We start from the raw sequence: 21,133 nt of genomic DNA, 5'->3' as shown, positions 1-21,133 counted from the left end.
GCTCCGAGTGTGGGTCTAACTGAGGGATACAGAGACTGGAACTGTGCACAGTGCTCCGAGTGTGGGTCTAACTGAGGGATATGGAGACTGGAACTGTGCACAATGCTCCGAGTGTGGGTCTAACTGAGGGATACAGAGACTGGAACTGTGCACAGTGCTCCGAGTGTGGGTCTAACTGAGGGATACAGAGACTGGAACTGTGCACAGTGCTCTGAGTGTGGGTCGAACTGAGGGGTACGGAGACTGGAACTGTGCACAGTGCTCCGAGTGTGGGTCTAACTGAGGGATACAGAGACTGGAACTGTGCAGGGTCCTCCAAGTGTGGGTCTAACTGAGGGATACAGAGACTAGAACTGGGCACACTGGTCCGAGTGTGGGTCTATCTGAGGGATTCGGAGACTGGAACTGTGCACAGTGCTCCGAGTTTGGGTCTAACTGAGGGATATGGAGACTGGAACTGTGCACAGTGCTCCGAGTGTGGGTCTAACTGAGGGATACAGAGACTGGAACTGTGCACAGTGCTCCGAGTGTGGGTCTAACTGTGGGATACAGAGACTGGAACTGTGCACAGTGCTCCGAGTGTGGGTCTAACTGAGGGATACGGAGACTGGAACTGTGTACAGTGCTCCGAGTGTGGGTCTAACTGAGGGATACGGAGACTGGAACTGTGCACAGTGCTCCGAGTGTGGGTCTGACTGAGGGATACGGAGACTGGAACTGTGCACAGTGCTCCGAGTGTGGGTCTATCTGAGGGGTACAGAGACTGGAACTGTGCACAGTGCTCCGAGTGTGGGTCTGACTGTGGGATACGGAGACTGGAAGTGTGTACAGTGCTCCGAGTGTGGGTCTAACTGAGGGATACAGAGACTGGAACTGTGCACAGTGCTCCGAGTGTGGGTCTAACTGAGGGATATGGAGACTGGAACTGTGCACAATGCTCCGAGTGTGGGTCTAACTGAGGGATACAGAGACTGGAACTGTGCACAGTGCTCCGAGTGTGGGTCTAACTGAGGGATACAGAGACTGGAACTGTGCACAGTGCTCTGAGTGTGGGTCGAACTGAGGGGTACGGAGACTGGAACTGTGCACAGTGCTCCGAGTGTGGGTCTAACTGAGGGATACAGAGACTGGAACTGTGCAGGGTCCTCCAAGTGTGGGTCTAACTGAGGGATACAGAGACTAGAACTGGGCACACTGGTCCGAGTGTGGGTCTATCTGAGGGATTCGGAGACTGGAACTGTGCACAGTGCTCCGAGTTTGGGTCTAACTGAGGGATATGGAGACTGGAACTGTGCACAGTGCTCCGAGTGTGGGTCTAACTGAGGGATACAGAGACTGGAACTGTGCACAGTGCTCCGAGTGTGGGTCTAACTGTGGGATACAGAGACTGGAACTGTGCACAGTGCTCCGAGTGTGGGTCTAACTGAGGGATACGGAGACTGGAACTGTGTACAGTGCTCCGAGTGTGGGTCTAACTGAGGGATACGGAGACTGGAACTGTGCACAGTGCTCCGAGTGTGGGTCTGACTGAGGGATACGGAGACTGGAACTGTGCACAGTGCTCCGAGTGTGGGTCTATCTGAGGGGTACAGAGACTGGAACTGTGCACAGTGCTCCGAGTGTGGGTCCAACTGAGGGATACAGAGACTGGAACTGTGCACAGTGCTCCGAGTGTGGGTCTAACTGAGGGATACGGAGACTGGAACTGTGCACTGTGCTCCGAGTGTGGGTCTAACTGAGGGATACGGAGACTGGAACTGTGCACAGTGCTCCGAGTGTGGGTCTAACTGAGGGATAAGGAGACTGTAACTGTGCACAGTTTTCCGAGTGTGGGTCTAACTGAGGGTTACGGAGACTGGAACTGTGCACAGTGCTCCGAGTGTGTGTCTTACCGAGGGATACGGAGACTGGAACTGTGCACAGGGCTACGAGGGTGGGTAGACATGAGGGACATAGAGACTGGAACCGTGCACAGTGCTGCGCGTGTGTGTCTAACTGAGGGATACGGAGACTGGAACTGTGCACGGTGCTCCGAGTGTGTGTCTAACCGAGGGATACGGAGACTGGAACTGTGCACAGGGCTAGGAGTGTGGGTCTAACTGAGGGATACAGAGACTGGATCTGTGCACAGTGCTCTGAGTGTGGGTCTAACGGAGGGATACGGAGACTGGAAGTGTGTACAGTGCTCCGAGTGTGGGTCTAACTGAGGGATACAGAGACTGGAACTGTGCACAGTGCTCTGAGTGTGGGTCTGACTGTGGGATACGGAGACTGGAAGTGTGTACAGTGCTCCGAGTGTGGGTATAACTGAGGGATACAGAGACTGGAACTGTGCACAGTGCTCCGAGTGTGGGTCTAACTGAGGGATATGGAGACTGGAACTGTGCACAATGCTCCGAGTGTGGGTCTAACTGAGGGATACAGAGACTGGAACTGTGCACAGTGCTCTGAGTGTGGGTCTGACTGTGGGATACGGAGACTGGAAGTGTGTACAGTGCTCCGAGTGTGGGTCTAACTGAGGGATACAGAGACTGGAACTGTGCACAGTGCTCCGAGTGTGGGTCGAACTGAGGGGTACGGAGACTGGAACTGTGCACAGTGCTCCGAGTGTGGGTCTAACGGAGGGATACGGAGACTGGAAGTGTGTACAGTGCTCCGAGTGTGGGTCTAACTGAGGGATACAGAGACTGGAACTGTGCACAGTGCTCTGAGTGTGGGTCTGACTGTGGGATACGGAGACTGGAAGTGTGTACAGTGCTCCGAGTGTGGGTCTAACTGAGGGATACAGAGACTGGAACTGTGCACAGTGCTCCGAGTGTGGGTCTAACTGAGGGATATGGAGACTGGAACTGTGCACAATGCTCCGAGTGTGGGTCTAACTGAGGGATACAGAGACTGGAACTGTGCACAGTGCTCCGAGTGTGGGTCTAACTGAGGGATACAGAGACTGGAACTGTGCACAGTGCTCTGAGTGTGGGTCGAACTGAGGGGTACGGAGACTGGAACTGTGCACAGTGCTCCGAGTGTGGGTCTAACTGAGGGATACAGAGACTGGAACTGTGCAGGGTCCTCCAAGTGTGGGTCTAACTGAGGGATACAGAGACTAGAACTGGGCACACTGGTCCGAGTGTGGGTCTATCTGAGGGATTCGGAGACTGGAACTGTGCACAGTGCTCCGAGTTTGGGTCTAACTGAGGGATATGGAGACTGGAACTGTGCACAGTGCTCCGAGTGTGGGTCTAACTGAGGGATATGGAGACTGGAACTGTGCACAATGCTCCGAGTGTGGGTCTAACTGAGGGATACAGAGACTGGAACTGTGCACAGTGCTCTGAGTGTGGGTCTGACTGTGGGATACGGAGACTGGAAGTGTGTACAGTGCTCCGAGTGTGGGTCTAACTGAGGGATACAGAGACTGGAACTGTGCACAGTGCTCCGAGTGTGGGTCGAACTGAGGGGTACGGAGACTGGAACTGTGCACAGTGCTCCGAGTGTGGGTCTAACGGAGGGATACGGAGACTGGAAGTGTGTACAGTGCTCCGAGTGTGGGTCTAACTGAGGGATACAGAGACTGGAACTGTGCACAGTGCTCTGAGTGTGGGTCTGACTGTGGGATACGGAGACTGGAAGTGTGTACAGTGCTCCGAGTGTGGGTCTAACTGAGGGATACAGAGACTGGAACTGTGCACAGTGCTCCGAGTGTGGGTCTAACTGAGGGATATGGAGACTGGAACTGTGCACAATGCTCCGAGTGTGGGTCTAACTGAGGGATACAGAGACTGGAACTGTGCACAGTGCTCCGAGTGTGGGTCTAACTGAGGGATACAGAGACTGGAACTGTGCACAGTGCTCTGAGTGTGGGTCGAACTGAGGGGTACGGAGACTGGAACTGTGCACAGTGCTCCGAGTGTGGGTCTAACTGAGGGATACAGAGACTGGAACTGTGCAGGGTCCTCCAAGTGTGGGTCTAACTGAGGGATACAGAGACTAGAACTGGGCACACTGGTCCGAGTGTGGGTCTATCTGAGGGATTCGGAGACTGGAACTGTGCACAGTGCTCCGAGTTTGGGTCTAACTGAGGGATATGGAGACTGGAACTGTGCACAGTGCTCCGAGTGTGGGTCTAACTGAGGGATACAGAGACTGGAACTGTGCACAGTGCTCCGAGTGTGGGTCTAACTGTGGGATACAGAGACTGGAACTGTGCACAGTGCTCCGAGTGTGGGTCTAACTGAGGGATACGGAGACTGGAACTGTGTACAGTGCTCCGAGTGTGGGTCTAACTGAGGGATACGGAGACTGGAACTGTGCACAGTGCTCCGAGTGTGGGTCTGACTGAGGGATACGGAGACTGGAACTGTGCACAGTGCTCCGAGTGTGGGTCTATCTGAGGGGTACAGAGACTGGAACTGTGCACAGTGCTCCGAGTGTGGGTCCAACTGAGGGATACAGAGACTGGAACTGTGCACAGTGCTCCGAGTGTGGGTCTAACTGAGGGATACGGAGACTGGAACTGTGCACTGTGCTCCGAGTGTGGGTCTAACTGAGGGATACGGAGACTGGAACTGTGCACAGTGCTCCGAGTGTGGGTCTAACTGAGGGATAAGGAGACTGGAACTGTACACTGTCCTCCGAGTGTGGGTCTAACTGAGGGATACGGAGACTGGAACTGTGCACAGTTTTCCGAGTGTGGGTCTAACTGAGGGTTACGGAGACTGGAACTGTGCACAGTGCTCCGAGTGTGTGTCTTACCGAGGGATACGGAGACTGGAACTGTGCACAGGGCTACGAGGGTGGGTAGACATGAGGGACATAGAGACTGGAACCGTGCACAGTGCTGCGCGTGTGTGTCTAACTGAGGGATACTGAGACTGTAACTGTGCACAGTGCTCCTAGTGTGGGTCTAATTGTGGGATATTGAGACTGGAACTGTGCACAGTTCTCCGAGTGTGGGTCTAGCTATGGGATACTCAGGCAGGAACTGTGCACAGTGTTCCGAGTATGGATCTGACCGAGGGATACAGAGACTGGAACAGTGCACAGTGCTCTGAGTGTGGGTCGAACTGAGGGGTACGGAGACTGGAACTGTGCACAGTGCTCCGAGTGTGGGTCTAACTGAGGGATACAGAGACTGGAACTGTGCAGGGTCCTCCAAGTGTGGGTCTAACTGAGGGATACAGAGACTAGAACTGGGCACACTGGTCCGAGTGTGGGTCTATCTGAGGGATTCGGAGACTGGAACTGTGCACAGTGCTCCGAGTTTGGGTCTAACTGAGGGATATGGAGACTGGAACTGTGCACAGTGCTCCGAGTGTGGGTCTAACTGAGGGATACAGAGACTGGAACTGTGCACAGTGCTCCGAGTGTGGGTCTAACTGTGGGATACAGAGACTGGAACTGTGCACAGTGCTCCGAGTGTGGGTCTAACTGAGGGATACGGAGACTGGAACTGTGTACAGTGCTCCGAGTGTGGGTCTAACTGAGGGATACGGAGACTGGAACTGTGCACAGTGCTCCGAGTGTGGGTCTGACTGAGGGATACGGAGACTGGAACTGTGCACAGTGCTCCGAGTGTGGGTCTATCTGAGGGGTACAGAGACTGGAACTGTGCACAGTGCTCCGAGTGTGGGTCCAACTGAGGGATACAGAGACTGGAACTGTGCACAGTGCTCCGAGTGTGGGTCTAACTGAGGGATACGGAGACTGGAACTGTGCACTGTGCTCCGAGTGTGGGTCTAACTGAGGGATACGGAGACTGGAACTGTGCACAGTGCTCCGAGTGTGGGTCTAACTGAGGGATAAGGAGACTGGAACTGTACACTGTCCTCCGAGTGTGGGTCTAACTGAGGGATACGGAGACTGGAACTGTGCACAGTTTTCCGAGTGTGGGTCTAACTGAGGGTTACGGAGACTGGAACTGTGCACAGTGCTCCGAGTGTGTGTCTTACCGAGGGATACGGAGACTGGAACTGTGCACAGGGCTACGAGGGTGGGTAGACATGAGGGACATAGAGACTGGAACCGTGCACAGTGCTGCGCGTGTGTGTCTAACTGAGGGATACGGAGACTGGAACGGTGCACAGTGCTCCGAGTTTGGGTCTAACTGAGGGATATGGAGACTGGAACTGTGCACAGTGCTCCGAGTGTGGGTCTAACTGAGGGATACAGAGACTGTAACTGTGCACAGTGCTCCTAGTGTGGGTCTAATTGTGGGATATTGAGACTGGAACTGTGCACAGTTCTCCGAGTGTGGGTCTAGCTATGGGATACTCAGGCAGGAACTGTGCACAGTGTTCCGAGTATGGATCTGACCGAGGGATACAGAGACTGGAACAGTGCACAGTGCTCCGAGTGTGGGTCTGTCTGAGGGATACGGAGACTGGAACTGTGCACAGTGCTCCGAGTGTGGGTCTGTCTGAGGGATACAGAGTCTGAAACTGTGCACAGTGCTCCGAGTGTGGGTCAGTCTGAGGGATACGGAGACTGGAACTGTGCACAGTGCTCCGAGTGTGGGTCTGACTGTGGGATACAGAGACAGGAACTGTGCACTGTGCTCCGAGTGTGGGTCTAACTGAGGGATACGGAGACTGGAACTGTGCACAGTGCTCCAAGTGTGGGTCTAACTGAGGGATACGGAGACTGGAACTGTGCACGGTGCTCCGAGTGTGTGTCTAACCGAGGGATACGGAGACTGGAACTGTGCACAGGGCTAGGAGTGTGTGGCTGCATGAGGGACATAGAGACTGGAACCGTGCACAGTGCTGCGCGTGTGTATCTAACTGAGGGATACTGAGACTGGAACGGTGCACAGTGCTCCGAGTATGGGTCTGACCGAGGGATACAGAGACTGGAACTGTGGACAGTGGTCCGAGAGTGGGTATATCTGAGGGATACGGAGAGTGGAACTGTGCACAGTGCTCCGAGTGTGGGTCTAACTGAGGGATACGGAGACTGGAACTGTGCACAGTGCTCCGAGTGTGGGTCTAACTGAGGGATACAGAGACTGGAACTGTGCACAGTGCTCTGAGTGTAGGTCTAACTGAGGGATACGGAGACTGGAACTGTGCACAGTGCTCCGAGTGTGGGTCTAACTGAGGGATACAGAGACTGGAACTGTGCACAGTGCTCCGAGTGTGGGTCTAACTGAGGGATACAGAGACAGGAACTGTGCACAGTGCTCCGAGTGTGGGTCTGACTGTGGGATACGGAGACTGGAACTGTGCACAGTGCTCTGAGTCTGTGTCTAACTGAGGGATACAGAGACTGGAACTGTGCACAGTGCTCTGAGTGTGGGTCTAACTGAGGGATACAGAGACTGGATCTGTGCACAGTGCTCTGAGTGTGGGTCTAACGGAGGGATACGGAGACTGGAAGTGTGTACAGTGCTCCGAGTGTGGGTCTAACTGAGGGATACAGAGACTGGAACTGTGCACAGTGCTCTGAGTGTGGGTCTGACTGTGGGATACGGAGACTGGAAGTGTGTACAGTGCTCCGAGTGTGGGTCTAACTGAGGGATACAGAGACTGGAACTGTGCACAGTGCTCCGAGTGTGGGTCTAACTGAGGGATATGGAGACTGGAACTGTGCACAATGCTCCGAGTGTGGGTCTAACTGAGGGATACAGAGACTGGAACTGTGCACAGTGCTCCGAGTGTGGGTCTAACTGAGGGGTACGGAGACTGGAACTGTGCACAGTGCTCCGAGTGTGGTTCTAACGGAGGGATACGGAGACTGGAAGTGTGTACAGTGCTCCGAGTGTGGGTCTAACTGAGGGATACGGAGACTGGAAGTGTGTACAGTGCTCCGAGTGTGGGTCTAACTGAGGGATACAGAGACTGGAACTGTGCACAGTGCTCCGAGTGTGGGTCTAACTGAGGGATATGGAGACTGGAACTGTGCACAATGCTCCGAGTGTGGGTCTAACTGAGGGATACAGAGACTGGAACTGTGCACAGTGCTCCGAGTGTGGGTCTAACTGAGGGATTCAGAGACTGGAACTGTGCACAGTGCTCTGAGTGTGGGTCGAACTGAGGGGTACGGAGACTGGAACTGTGCACAGTGCTCCGAGTGTGGGTCTAACTGAGGGATACAGAGACTGGAACTGTGCAGGGTCCTCCAAGTGTGGGTCTAACTGAGGGATACAGAGACTAGAACTGGGCACACTGGTCCGAGTGTGGGTCTATCTGAGGGATTCGGAGACTGGAACTGTGCACAGTGCTCCGAGTTTGGGTCTAACTGAGGGATATGGAGACTGGAACTGTGCACGGTGCTCCGAGTGTGGGTCTGACTGAGGGATACAGAGACTGGAACTGTGCACAGTGCTCCGAGTGTGGGTCTAACTGAGGGATACAGAGACTGGAACTGTGCACAGTGCTCCGAGTGTGGGTCTAACTGAGGGATAAGGAGACTGGAACTGTGCACAGTGCTCCGAGTGTGGGTCTAACTGAGGGATAAGGAGACTGGAACTGTGCACAGTGCTCCGAGTGTGGGTCTAACCGAGGGATATGGAGACCGGAACTGTGCACAGTGCTCTGAGTGTGGGTCTAACTGAGGGATACGGAGACTGGAACTGTGCACAGTGCTCCGAGTGTGGGTCTAACTGAGGGATATGGAGACCGGAACTGTGCACAGTGCTCCGAGTGTGGGTCTAACTGAGGGATACGGAGACTGGAACTGCATCCAATTCTCTAAGTCTGGAATACCGAAATATGGACTGTACATGGTGTTCCAAATGTGTATTGAGGAATTATCTTTGCAAGTGCATTTGAGAGCGCAGGAGGGCATGCCCTGAGCCGCAGCAGAGTCCCTGAGGATGAGCTGCCAACCTGGTCCAGCCGACAAACCGGACACCTTGCACACCCAGCAGCAAGCGACAGACTGAGCCGAGCAATTGCACAGCGAATGGATCATATCTACGCTCAACAGGCCATGCCACCTTTGCTCATGGCCGATGTAGCCGCTCACTCGAGGAGGGGGCTCCTTCCCTATCCCCACCCTCAGTGATGGAAGAACCCGTCAGTGCAAAGGATAAGGCTGAGGTGTTCAGGCAGAAGTGACTGGAGTGCAGTTCCAGCTCGTGCTCCTCCAGTGGGGCCCAGCCTTACAGTGTCCTATCGACGTGCCCAGAACCTCTATCTCAGGCTCGGCAGGGTCATGCGGGCAGCTCAGAGACACCTTCTCCAGAGACAGCCACCATTAATGCATGACCAACCAATCACCAGCATGGCTCCCTGCCCTTGGGTCAATGGCGACAAGAGCCCTCTGTGTTCCTGATGGGGGTTTGCTGATGGACTCTGAGCTCGCGAGCAGAACAAGCCAGTGGGACAGAAGACACTTGGGTGTGAGAGTGTCACTCCAAACGCAGCTTTAAATGTAACACTTCCTGTTATTGGGTTTTGCAGTTAGAGCCAAGATTTGCTCGAGCTGATTCTATCAGGCAACTTTGCAACGGAAACTGTCTATCTCACACAGAGGTCTTCTCACGAGCGGATCGCGCAACTCCCAAACCGAATACTACATCTGATCACTTGGTCACTCAAGCGTCAAAACTCGGAGCAGCAAATCACACCAGGAAAGTTGCCTCTCTGCCTGCCTTTTAACTTGGCATCCAGGAAACAGGTATTTTAAAAATAGATCACTATTAATGTTTGAGGCTTAATACTGGAATGAAGAGAGACTGGTCTGGGAGGGAATAGGAGCGAGTTAGACAGGGACAAAGCAGAGTACAAGGTAGGACTAATAAATTAAACTGCATTTATTTCAATGCAAGGGGCGTAACAGGGAAGGCAGATGAACTCAGGGCATGGTTAGGAACATGGGACTGGGATATCATAGCAATTACAGAAACATGGCTCAGGGATGGGCAGGACTGGCAGCTTAATGTTCCAGGATACAAATGCTACAGGAAGGATAGAAAGGGAGGCAAGAGAGGAGGGGGAGTGGCATTTTTGATAAGGGATAGCATTACAGCTGTGCTGAGGGAGGATATTCCCGGAAATACATCCAGGGAAGTTATTTGGGTGGAACTGAGAAATAAGAAAGGGATGATCACCTTATTGAGATTGTATTATGGACACCCCAATAGTCAGAGGGAAATTGAGAAACAAACTTGTAAGGAGATCTCAGCTATCTATAACAATAATAGGGTGGTTATGGTAGGGGATTTTAACTTTCCAAACATCGACTGGGACTGCCATAGTGTTAAAGGTTTAGATGGAGAAGAATTTCTTAAGTGTGTACAAGACAATTTTCTGATTCAGAATGTGGATGTACCTACTAGAGAAGGTGCAAAACTTGACCTACTCTTGGGAAATAAGGCAGGGCAGGTGACTGAGGTGTCAGTGAGGGAGCACTTTGGGGCTAGCGACCATAATTCTATTCGTTTTAAACTAGTGATGGAAAAGGATAGACCAGATCTAAAAGTTGAAGTTCTAAATTGGAGAAAGGCCAATTTTGACGGTATTAGGTAAGAACTTTCGAAAGCAGATTGGGGGCAGATGTTCGCAGGTAAAGGGATGGCTGGAAAATGGGAAACCTTCAGGAATGAGATAACAAGAATCCAGAGAAAGTATATTCCAGTCAGGGTGAAGGGAAGGCTGATAGGTATAGGGAATGCTGGATGACTCAAGAAATTGAGGGTTTGGGTAAGAAAAAGAAGGAAGCATATGTCAGGTATAGACAGGATAGATCGAATGAATCCTTAGAAGAGTATAAAGAAAGTAGGAGTATACTTAAGAGGGAAATCAGGAGGGCAAAAGGGGACATGAGATAGCTTTGGCAAATAGAATTAAGGAGAATCCAAAGGGTTTTACAAATATATTAAGGACAAAAGGGTAACTAGGGAGAGAATAGGGCCCCTCAAAGATCAGCAAGGCGGCCTTTGTGTGGAGCCACAGAAAATGGGGGAGATACTAAATGAATATTTTGCATCAGTATTTACCGTGGAAAAGGATATGGAAGATATAGACTGTAGGGAAATAGATGGTGACATCTTACAAAATGTCCAGATTACAGAGGAGGAAGTGCTGATTGTCTTGAAACGGTTAAAGGTGGCTAAAGCCCCAGGACCTGATCAGGTGTACCCGAGAACTCTGTGGGAAGCTAGAGAAGTGATTGCTGGGCCACTTGCTGAGATATTTGTATCATCGATAGTCACAGGTGAGGTGCCGGAAGACTGGAGGTTGGCTAACGTGGTGCCACTGTTTAAGAAGGGCGGTAAGGACAAGCCAGGGAACTACAGACCGGTGAGCCTGACCTCTGTGGTGGGCAAGTTGTTGGAGGGAATCCTGAGGGACAGGATCTCTCATAGGGAGAACTAGCCATTTGGATACAGAACTGGCTCAATGGTAGAAGACAGAGGGTTGTGGTGGAGGGTTGTTTTTCAGACTGGAGGCCTGTGACCAGTGGAGTGCCACAAGGATTGGTGCTGGGTCCTCTACTTTTTGTCATTTACATAAATGATTTGGATGTGAGCATAAAAGGTACAGTTAGTAAGTTTGCAGATGACACCGAAATTGGAGGTGTAGTGGTCAGCAAAGAGGGTTACCTCAGATTACAACAGGATCTTGACCAGATGGGCCAATGGGCTGAGAAGTGGCAGATGGAGTTTAATTCAGATAAATGCGAGGTGCTGCATTTTGGGAAAGCAAATCTTAGCAGGACTTATACACTTAATGGTCAGGTCCTGGGGAGTGTTGCTGAACAAAGAGACCTTGGAGTGCAGGTTCATAGCTCCTTGAAAGTGGAGTCACAGGTAGATAGGATAGTGAAGAAGGCGTTTGGTATGCTTTCCTTTATTGGTCAGAGTATTGAGTACAGGAGTTGGGAGGTCATGTTGTGGCTGTACAGGACATTGGTTAGGCCACTGTTGGAATATTGCATGCAATTCTGGTCTCCTTCCTATCGGAAAGATGTTGTGAAACTTGAAAGGGTTCAGAAAAGATTTACAAGGATGGTGCCAGGGTTGGAGGGTTTGAGTTATAGGGAAAGGCTGAACAGGTTGGGGCTGTTTTCCCTGGAGCATCGGAGGCTGAGGGGTGACCTTATAGAGGTTTATAAAATTATGAGGGGCATGGATAGGGTAAATAGGCATAGTCTTTTCCCTGGGGTCGGGGAATCCAGAACTAGAGGGGCATAGGTTTAGGGTGAGAGGGGAAAGATATAAAAGAGACCCAAGAGGCAACGTTTTCACACAGAGGGTGGTGTGTTTATGGAATGAGCTGCCAGAGGATGTGGTGGAGGCTGGTACAATTACAACATTTAAGAGGCATTTGGATGGGTATATGAATAGGAAGGGTTTGGAGGGATATGGGCCGGGTGCTGGCAGGTGGGACTAGATTGGGTTGGGATATCTGGTCAGCATGGACGGGTTGGGCTGAAGGGTCTGTTTCCAGGCTGCACATGGAAGTCTGTGACTCAGTGAGTGTTCAGGGTGATGATCAGGGAGACGGAGAGAAGCTGTTTCCACTTGTGGGCTAGAGACCAGAATCAATGGGGAACAGGCCCGAACAAATCCAACAAGGAGTTCAAGAGGAACATCTTCCCACAGGGTGCTGTTGGAGGGGTTGGAGGGAATGTGGGAGTCACTCCCACAGGAGTGGGGAAATTGGGGATATGTGGGAATAGGGGAAGAGGATGGGGTGAACATCAGATATCTGGAAATTGCAGATTGACAAAGTTAGATTGAGCGAGTGTGTAAAAATCTAACGGGTGGAGGGCCGTATGGGAAGGTGTGAAATTATTCACATCACAAAAAGATTCGAAAGGCAAATGATTCTTTCATCGGAGAATGACTGAAGGATCCTGGGCTGCAGAGGGAGCTGGAGTGTAGAGGGATCTGGGTGCAGAGGGAGTTTGGGGGCAGAGGGTTTTGGGTGGAGAGGGGGTTTAGGTGTAGAGGCATCTGGGTGCAGAGGGATTTGGGTGCAGAGGGATTTGGGTGCAGAGGGATCTGGGTGCAGAGGGATCTGGGTGCAGAGGCATCTGGGTGCAGAGGGATCTGGGTGCAGAGGGATTTGGGTGCAGAGGGATCTGGGTGCAGAGGGATCTGGGTGCAGAGGGATCTGGGTGCAGAAGGATCTGGGTATAGAGGGAGTTTGGGGGCAGAGGGTTTTGGGTGGAGAGGGGGTTTAGATGTAGAGGGAGTTTTGGTGTAGAGGGAATTTGGGTGTAGAGGCAGCTCAGATAAAGGGGATCTGCATGCAGAGGAAGCTTGGGGGCAGAGGGATCTGGGTGCTGAGGCTGTTTGGGTGCAGAGGGAACTCAGATGCAGAGGGATCTGGGTATAGAGGGAAATTGGGTACAGAGAGAGTTGGGTGTAGAGGAAGCTCTGGTGAAGAGGGTGTTTTGGGTGCAGAGGGATCTGGGTGCAGAGGGAGCTCGAGTGCAGAGGGAGCTCGAGTGCAGAGGGATCTGGGTGCAGAGGGATCCGGGCGCAGAGGGATCCGGGTGCAGAGGGATCTGGGTGCAGAGGGATCTGGTGCAGAGGGATCTGGGTGCAGGGGGATCTGGGTGCAGAAGGATCCAGGTGCAGAGGGATCCAGGTGCAGAGGGATCTGGTGCAGAGGGATCTGGGTGCAGAGGGATCCGGGTGCAGAGGGATCCTGGTGCAGAGGGATCCAGGTGCAGAGGAATCCGGGTGCAGAGGGGTCCGGGTGCAGAGGGATCCGGGTGCAGAGGGATCCGGGTACAAGGGGATCCAGGTGCAGAGGGATTTGGGTGCGAGGAATTCGGGTGCAGAGGGATCTAGGTGCAGAGGGTTCAAGGTGCAGAGCGATCTGGGTGCAGAGGGATTTGGGTGCAGAGGGATCCGGGTGCAGAGGGATCTGGGTGCAGAGAGATCTGGGTGCAGAGGGATCTGGGTGCAGAGGGATCTGGGTGCAGAGGGATCCAGGTACAAGGGGATCCAGGTGCAGAGGGATCCGGGTGCAGAGGGATCTGGGTGAAGAGGAATCCGGGTGCAGAGGAATCCGGGTGCAGAGGAATTCGGGTGCAGAGGGATCTAGGTGCAGAGGGTTCAAGGTGCAGAGAGATCTGGGTGCAGAGGGATCTGGTGCAGAGGGATCCAGGTGCAGAGGGATCCGGGTGCAGAGGGATCCGGGTGCAGAGGGTTCCGGGTGCAGAGGGTTCCGGGTGCAGAGGGATCTGGGTGTACAGGGATCTGGGTGCAGAGGGTTCAAGGTGCAGAGGGCTCTGGGAGCAGAGGGCTCTGGTGCAGAGGAATCCGGGTGCAGAGGGCTCTGGGTGCAGAGGGATCTGGTGCAGAGGGATCTGGGTGCAGAGGGATACGGGTGCAGAGGGATCTGGGTGCAGAGGGATCTGGGTGCAGAGGGATCTGGTGCAGAGGGATCTGGTGCAGAGGGATCTGGGTGCAGAGGGATACGGGTGCAGAGGGATCTGGGTGCAGAGGGATCTGGGTGCAGAGGGATCTGGTGCAGAGGGATCTGGGTGCAGAGGGATCTAGGTGCAGAGGGTTCAAGGTGCAGAGAGATCTGGGTGCAGAGGGATCTGGTGCAGAGGGATCCAGGTGCAGAGGGATCCGGGTGCAGAGGGATCCGGGTGCAGAGGGTTCCGGGTGCAGAGGGTTCCGGGTGCAGAGGGATCTGGGTGTACAGGGATCTGGGTGCAGAGGGTTCAAGGTGCAGAGGGCTCTGGGAGCAGAGGGCTCTGGTGCAGAGGGATCTGGGTGCAGAGGGATACGGGTGCAGAGGGATCTGGGTGCAGAGGGATCTGGGTGCAGAGGGATCTGGTGCAGAGGGATCTGGGTGCAGAGGGATCCGGGTGCAGAGGGATCCGGGTGCAGAGGGATCCGGGTGCAGAGGAATCCGGGTGCAGAGGGATCCGGGTACAAGGGGATCCAGGTGCAGAGGGATCTGGGTGCAGAGGGATCTGGGTGCAGAGGGATCTGGGTGCAGAGGGATCCGGGTGCAGAGGGATCAGGGTGAAGAGGAATCCGGGTGCAGAGGGATCCGGGTACAAGGGGATCCAGGTGCAGAGGGATTTTGGTGCAGAGGGATCCGGGTGCAGAGGGTTCTGGGTGCAGAGGGATCTGGGTGCAGAGGAATCCGGGTGCAGAGGAATCCGGGTGCAGAGGGATCCGCGTGCAGAGGGATCCGGGTGCAGAGGGATCTTGGTGTACAGGGATCTGGATGCAGAAGGATCTGGGTGTACAGGGATCTGGGCGCAGAGGGATCTGGGTGTTGGGGGATCCTGGTGCAGAGGGATCCGGGTGTACAGGGATCTTGGCACTGACACTCCCTCAGCACTGACCCTCCGACAGTGCCCACTCCCTCAGCACTGACCCTCCGACAGTGCCCACTCCCTCAGCACTGACCCTCCGACAGTGCCCACTCCCTCAGCACTGACCCTCCGACAGTGCCCACTCCCTCAGCACTGACCCTCCGACAGTGCCCACTCCCTCAGCACTGACCCTCTGCCCGTGTTTGCTGAGGGGGATTAGCGTGGCTACATTTTAAGAACAGTTTCGGTGTTGCTGCTGGATTCACCCCCAGACCCACAGAGGGGGGGCTCAGAAACTGTCCACGTGGTTGCAACCTCCTCACTGACTGCTGTGGTCTCACTTTGTGACCATGACTGGGTCTCAGAATGGGGTTAAAAATCACACAACACCAGGTTATAGTCCAACAGGTTTAATTGGAAGCACTAGCTTTCGGAGCGACGCTCCTTCCTCAGGTGATAGTGGAGGGCTCGATCCTAACACAGAATTTATAGCAAGAATTTACAGTGTGATGTTACTGAAATTATACACTGAAAAACACCTTGATTGTCTGATGAGTCTTTCATCTGTTCAAATACCCTGATAGTTTCACTTCTTATACAAAACCTTTTTTTAAAAGTTGCATTCTCGGGTTAGCTGTTAACAATGGTGATAGCTAGACAATATGTTGAAGGTGTTAGCCCCCGTGTTCTCTGTCTATGACCTGATGTTTCGACTGATTCTAATCTAAAATGTGAGATAACAGAGTTTTACATGAATTTCTGCAAAGTGCAATGTAACTCTGCAAGTACAAATTCACCCCACAAAATATACTTGTGTATGTGGGTCTTCGTGTCTGTGTGTGTGTCTGTCTGGGGTGGGGGTTGTGAGTGGGAGAGAGAGTGTGTGTGTGTGTACTGAGTGCAGAGTGTCTTAAGTCTGTGAGGGGCTGCATGTGTGAGTATGGGAGTGTGTGTGTGTCTGTAAGGGTGTGTGTGGGTGTCTGTGTGTGGGTCTGTGCAGATGTGTGTCCGTGTGTGTATAGGAGTGCCTGTGTGTGTGTGTGTGTGTGTGTGTGTGAGAGTGTGTGTGTGAGTGTGTGAGTATAGGAGTGTCTGTGTGTGCGTGAGAATGTGTGTGTGTGTGCGTGTGTGTGAGAGTGTGTGTGTGTGCGTGTGTGTGAGAGTGTGTGTGTGTGTGTGTGTGTAGGAGTGTCTGTGTGTGTGAGAGTGTGTGTGTGTGCGTGTGTGTGTAGGAGTCTCCATGTGTGTGAGAGTGTGTGTGTGTAAGGAGTGTCTGTGTGTTTGTGTGTGTGAGAGTGTGTGGGTTTGTGCGTGTGCGTGTGTGTGTGTGTGTGTGAGTGTGTGTGTGTCTGTGTGTGTGTGAGGAGTGTCTGTGTGTGACAGTGTGTGGGTTTGTGCATGTGCGTGTGTGTCTGTGTGTGTGTGAGGAGTGTCTGTGTGTGACAGTGTGTGGGTTTGTGCATGTGCGTGTGTGTCTGTGTGTGTGTGAGGAGTGTCTGTGTGTGTGTGAGAGTGTGTGTGAGAGTGTGTGAGTACAGGAGTGTCTGTGTGTGCGTGTGCATGAGAGTGTGTGTGTGAGTGTGTGTGTGTGTGTGAGGAGTGTCTGTGTGTGTGTGAGAGTGTGTGTGAGAGTGTGTGAGTACAGGAGTGTCTGTGTGTGCATGTGCATGAGAGTGTGTGTGTGAGTGTGTGTGTGTGAGGTGTGTGAGAGTGTGTGTGAGAGTGTGTGAGTATAGGAGTGTCTGTGTGTGCGTGTGCATAAGTGTGTGTGTGGGTGTGTGCGTAAGAGTGTGTGTATGTGCGTGTGTGTGAGAGTGTGTGTGTGTGCGTGTATGTGAGAGTGTGTGTGTGTGCGTGTATGTGAGAGTGTGTGTGTGTGCGTGTATGTGAGAGTGTGTGTGTGTGCGTGTATGTGAGAGTGTGTGTGTGTGCGTGTATGTGAGAGTGTGTGTGTGTGGATGTCTGTGTGCGGGTCTGTGTACCTGTGTCCGTGTGTATGTGAGAGTATCTGGGGGTGTGTGTGTGTGTTGTGTGTATAGTGCAATGGTGAACACCTGTAATGTGACATGAACCCAAGGTCCCGGTTGAGGCCCTCCCTATGGGTACCGAACTTAGCTATCAGCCTCTGCTCAGCCACTTTCCTCTGCTGTCTGTCCCAAAGTCCACCTTGGAGGATGGTCACCCGAAGGTCCGAGGCTGAATGTCCTGGACCCTGAAGTGTTCCCCAACTGGGAGGGAACCCTCCTGTCTGTTGATTGTTGTGCGGTGCCCATTCATCCGTTGTCGTAGCCTTTGCTCAGTTTCCCCAATGTACCATGCCTCTGGGCATCCTTGCCTGCAACGTATAAGATAGACAACGTTGGCTGAGTCACATGGGTACCTGCCACGTACGCGGTGGGAGGTGTCCCCATGTGTAATGGTGATGTCCATGCCCACACTCGGACACGTCTTGCAGCCCCTACCGTGTATGGAGCTGTCCCGAGAGCCGGGCAGCTACATTAGCCTGCAGCACGTTATCCATGAGGATGAGCACCTCACCAAGACCTTCCCCACACCTCCACTGCTCGCCTTTAAACAACCGCCAAACCTCAAACACATCATTGTTCGGAGCAAACTGCCCGGCTCTCAGGACAGACTATAACCTAGTGCTGTGTGATTTTTAACTTTGTATATCCCAATCCAACACCAGCATCTCTAAACTGGGTCTCAGAATGAGCCCTGCTCCTTCCACCGTCCCTCAGGCAGGTCACTGCAATACATTGCTAACATCCTCTGGGAGGTCAGTGGGAACTGACCGTATCCGGCCCTTAATCTCTGATGACACAAAGCACACCAGAGATCACCATCTCAATCGTATTGGTTAGCTGGTCAGAGGAAGCACAGAGAGAGAGGGGGAGGAGGGAGAGTGAGGGGGAGGGGGGGGAGAGAGAGGAGGATATTCAGGGAGGGGGATTCTAGAGCTCAGGACCCCCCCACCCCCCCCCCGGGCAGCTAAAGGCTCAGCCCCCAATGGGAGAGCGATGGGAATCAGGGATTCACCAGAGGCTGGGGATTGGAGAGGGGTCACAGAGATAGGGAGGGAGTTACAGAGAATAGGGAGGGAGTTACAGAGATAGGGAGGGGGTTACAGAGAATAGGGAGGGAGTTACAGAGAATAGGGAGGGGGTCACAGAGATAGGGAGGGAGTTACTGAGAATAGGGAGGGAGTTACAGAGAATAGGGAAGGAGTTACTGAGATAGGGAGGGAGTTACAGAGAATAGGGAAGGAGTTACTGAGATAGGGAGGGAGTTACAGAGAATAGGGAGGGAGTTACAGAGAATAGGGAGGGAGTTACAGAGAATAGGGAGGGGGTCACAGAGATAGGGAGGGAGTTACTGAGAATAGGGAGGGAGTTAGAGATAGGGAGGGAGTTACTGAGATAGGGAGGGGGTTACTGAGTTAGGGAGGGAATTACAGAGAATAGGGAGGGAGTTACAGAGATAAGAAGGGAGTCACAGAGATGGGGGGGTTAGAGATAGGGAGGGGGTTAGAGATAGGGAGGGGGTTACAGAGATAGGGAGGGGATTACACAGATAGGGAGGGGGTTACAGAGAGAGGGAGGGGGTTAGAGATAGGGAGGGAGTTACAGAGATAGGGAGGGGGTTACAGAGATAGGGAGTGGGTTACAGAGAGAGGGAGGGGGTTAGAGATAGGGAGGGAGTCACAGAGATAAGGAGGGAGTTACAGAGAGAGGGAGGGAGTTACAGAGATAGGGAGGGGGTTACAGAGATAGGGAGGGGATTACACAGATAGGGAGGGGGTTACAGAGATAGGGAGGGAGTTACAGAAATAGGGAGGGGGTTACAGAGATAGGGAGGGGGTTACAGAAATAGGGAGGGGGTTACAGAGATAGGGAGGGGGTTACAGAGATAGGGAGGGAGTTACAGAGATAGGGAGGGAGTCACAGAGGTAGGGAGGGGGTTAGAGAGATAGGGAGGGGTGTAGGGTGCGGTGGATGTTCCGGAGGGTGGTCACTGGGATTGAGGTGGTCTCTCTCTCTCTCTCTCTCTCTGATCAGCATCGTGAGGGTGACTGATCCCCCTCTCTCCCTCCTGACAGGGTGCGGATTGCGAATGGATTCCAACAGGAGCCTCTGGGCCAGTGGTAGCCATGGCGATGATCATCCGAGTTGGAGCGACCGAGGGTCCAGAGTGATGCACATCCTCACCGTGGTGGTCTTCCTGGTAACCTTTGCCCTGGGCGTGCTGGGGAACGGCCTGGTCCTCTGGGTGACAGCGTTCTGCATGAAGCGGACGGTGAACACCGTGTGGTACTTCAGCCTGGCGATGGCCGACTTCCCGTTCACCCTCCTGCTGCCACTGAGTGCTGCCTACCAGGTGCTGGGCACCCACTGGCCCTTTGGCCTGGCCATGTGCAAGCTGACCAGCGGCCTGTCGGTGCTGACCATGTTCGCCAGCGTCCTGACATTGGTCGCCATCAGCGTTGACCGCTGTGTTGCCGTGGTGTTCCCGGTCTGGTCCCAGAACCGGAGAGGGCCTGGCCTAGCCATGTCGGCCTGCGGCCTCGTCTGGTTGCTCTCCGTCGCCCTCAGTTCTCCCACCTTCGTTTACCGCGACACATTCCAGGAGGGCAACAGCACCATCTGCTTCACCAACTTCCTCACTGCCAAAGAGGAGGCCTCCCTCGAGTTGCTCGAGGATGACGATGTGGAGGCCTGGGCAGCCATTGATGCCCTCACGGCCTCCCGTTTCTTCTGGCTCTCTCTTTCCCAGATCCTGGGCGGCTTCGTCCTCCCATTCACCGTCATCGGAGTGAGCTACGCCATCCTCTGCCTCCGGCTACGCCATCACCGCCTGGCCTCCAGGCCTGGAGGGAGCAAGCCCTTCCGCATCATGGCCACCGTGGTGACGGCTTTCCTGGTGTGCTGGCTGCCCTACCACACCATCCTGCTCACCGAGATCTGCCTACCGGTCGGGGAGCCCCTACCATTGGCCCTGGAACTGGCTACCCCCCTCGCCTCAGGCCTCGCCGCCCTCAACAGCTGCCTCAACCCCCTGCTCTACATCTGGGCAGGCCGCCATTTCCGGGTCAGGCTCTGTCACTCCCTGCCTCGCATCCTGGAGCAGGCCCTCACCGAGGACACTGGCCGCTCCAGCAAGACCAGGTCCTCCCTCCTGGGCGAGGGGGCCAGCACCACCGTCTGAGGCCGTTCAGCCTCCCTCCCCCCGCTGCACCTGCTGTCCCACCCCACCGCAATCGTTGGCAGCGCTAGCGTCTCTAGGCTCACATTCCTGTCCCCCACCCCCACTCTGTCCCCAGGGAGTCTACCCATCCCAGCTTCCATGGAGACCTCCGGTGCACTGCCCCACCCCCACACAAACCCCACCCCCACACACCACACCCCCACCCCCACACAAACCCCACCCCCACACACCACATCCCACCCCCACACAAACTCCACCCCCACACACCACATCCCACCCCCACACAAACCCCACACCCACACACCACATCCCGCCCCCACACAAACCCCACACCCACACAAACCCCACCCCCACACACCAAACCCCACCCCCACACAAACCCCACACCCACACACCACATCCCACACCCACACAAACCCCACCCCCACACACCAAACCCCACCCCCACACAAACCCCACACCCACACACCACATCCCACCCCCACACAAACCCCACACCAACACACAAACCCCACCCCCACACACCACACCCAACCCCCACAAACCAACCCCAGCCCCACACCCCACACCCACACACCAACCCCACTCCCACACACCACACCCCACCCACACACACCACACCCCACCCCCACACAAACCCCACACCCACACACCACACCCCACCCCCACACAAACCCCACCCCACCGCTCC

The 21,133-nt window shown here is 54.1% G+C and overlaps 1 protein-coding gene across 2 annotated transcripts in view; it reads left to right on the top strand.

The window, feature by feature from the left end:
• LOC122546152 (chemerin-like receptor 1) overlaps window positions 1-20,542 on the top strand; it is a 149,366-nt gene extending 128,824 nt beyond the window's left edge. Inside the window, exons 1-2 of one of the 2 annotated variants that reach the window (XM_087980889.1) lie at window positions 9,507-9,618; window positions 19,337-20,542. In XM_087980889.1, coding sequence (XP_087837015.1) covers window positions 19,351-20,442 — 1,092 coding nt within the window. In that variant the 5' untranslated portion in view covers window positions 9,507-9,618; window positions 19,337-19,350 and the 3' untranslated portion in view covers window positions 20,443-20,542. Of the gene's footprint in view, window positions 1-9,506; window positions 9,619-19,336 lie in introns of those variants that run through there. The other variant, XM_087980888.1, reaches the window with a different exon arrangement.
• Window positions 20,543-21,133: the final 591 nt, after the last annotated feature.

The sequence above is a fragment of the Chiloscyllium plagiosum genome, unplaced genomic scaffold (assembly GCF_037043375.1).
Source record: "Chiloscyllium plagiosum isolate Xiang-an unplaced genomic scaffold, Cpla_swu_hap1 HiC_scaffold_38, whole genome shotgun sequence".
Lineage (NCBI taxonomy): Eukaryota > Metazoa > Chordata > Chondrichthyes > Orectolobiformes > Hemiscylliidae > Chiloscyllium > Chiloscyllium plagiosum.
This window is presented reverse-complemented; position numbering and strand designations above follow the sequence as displayed.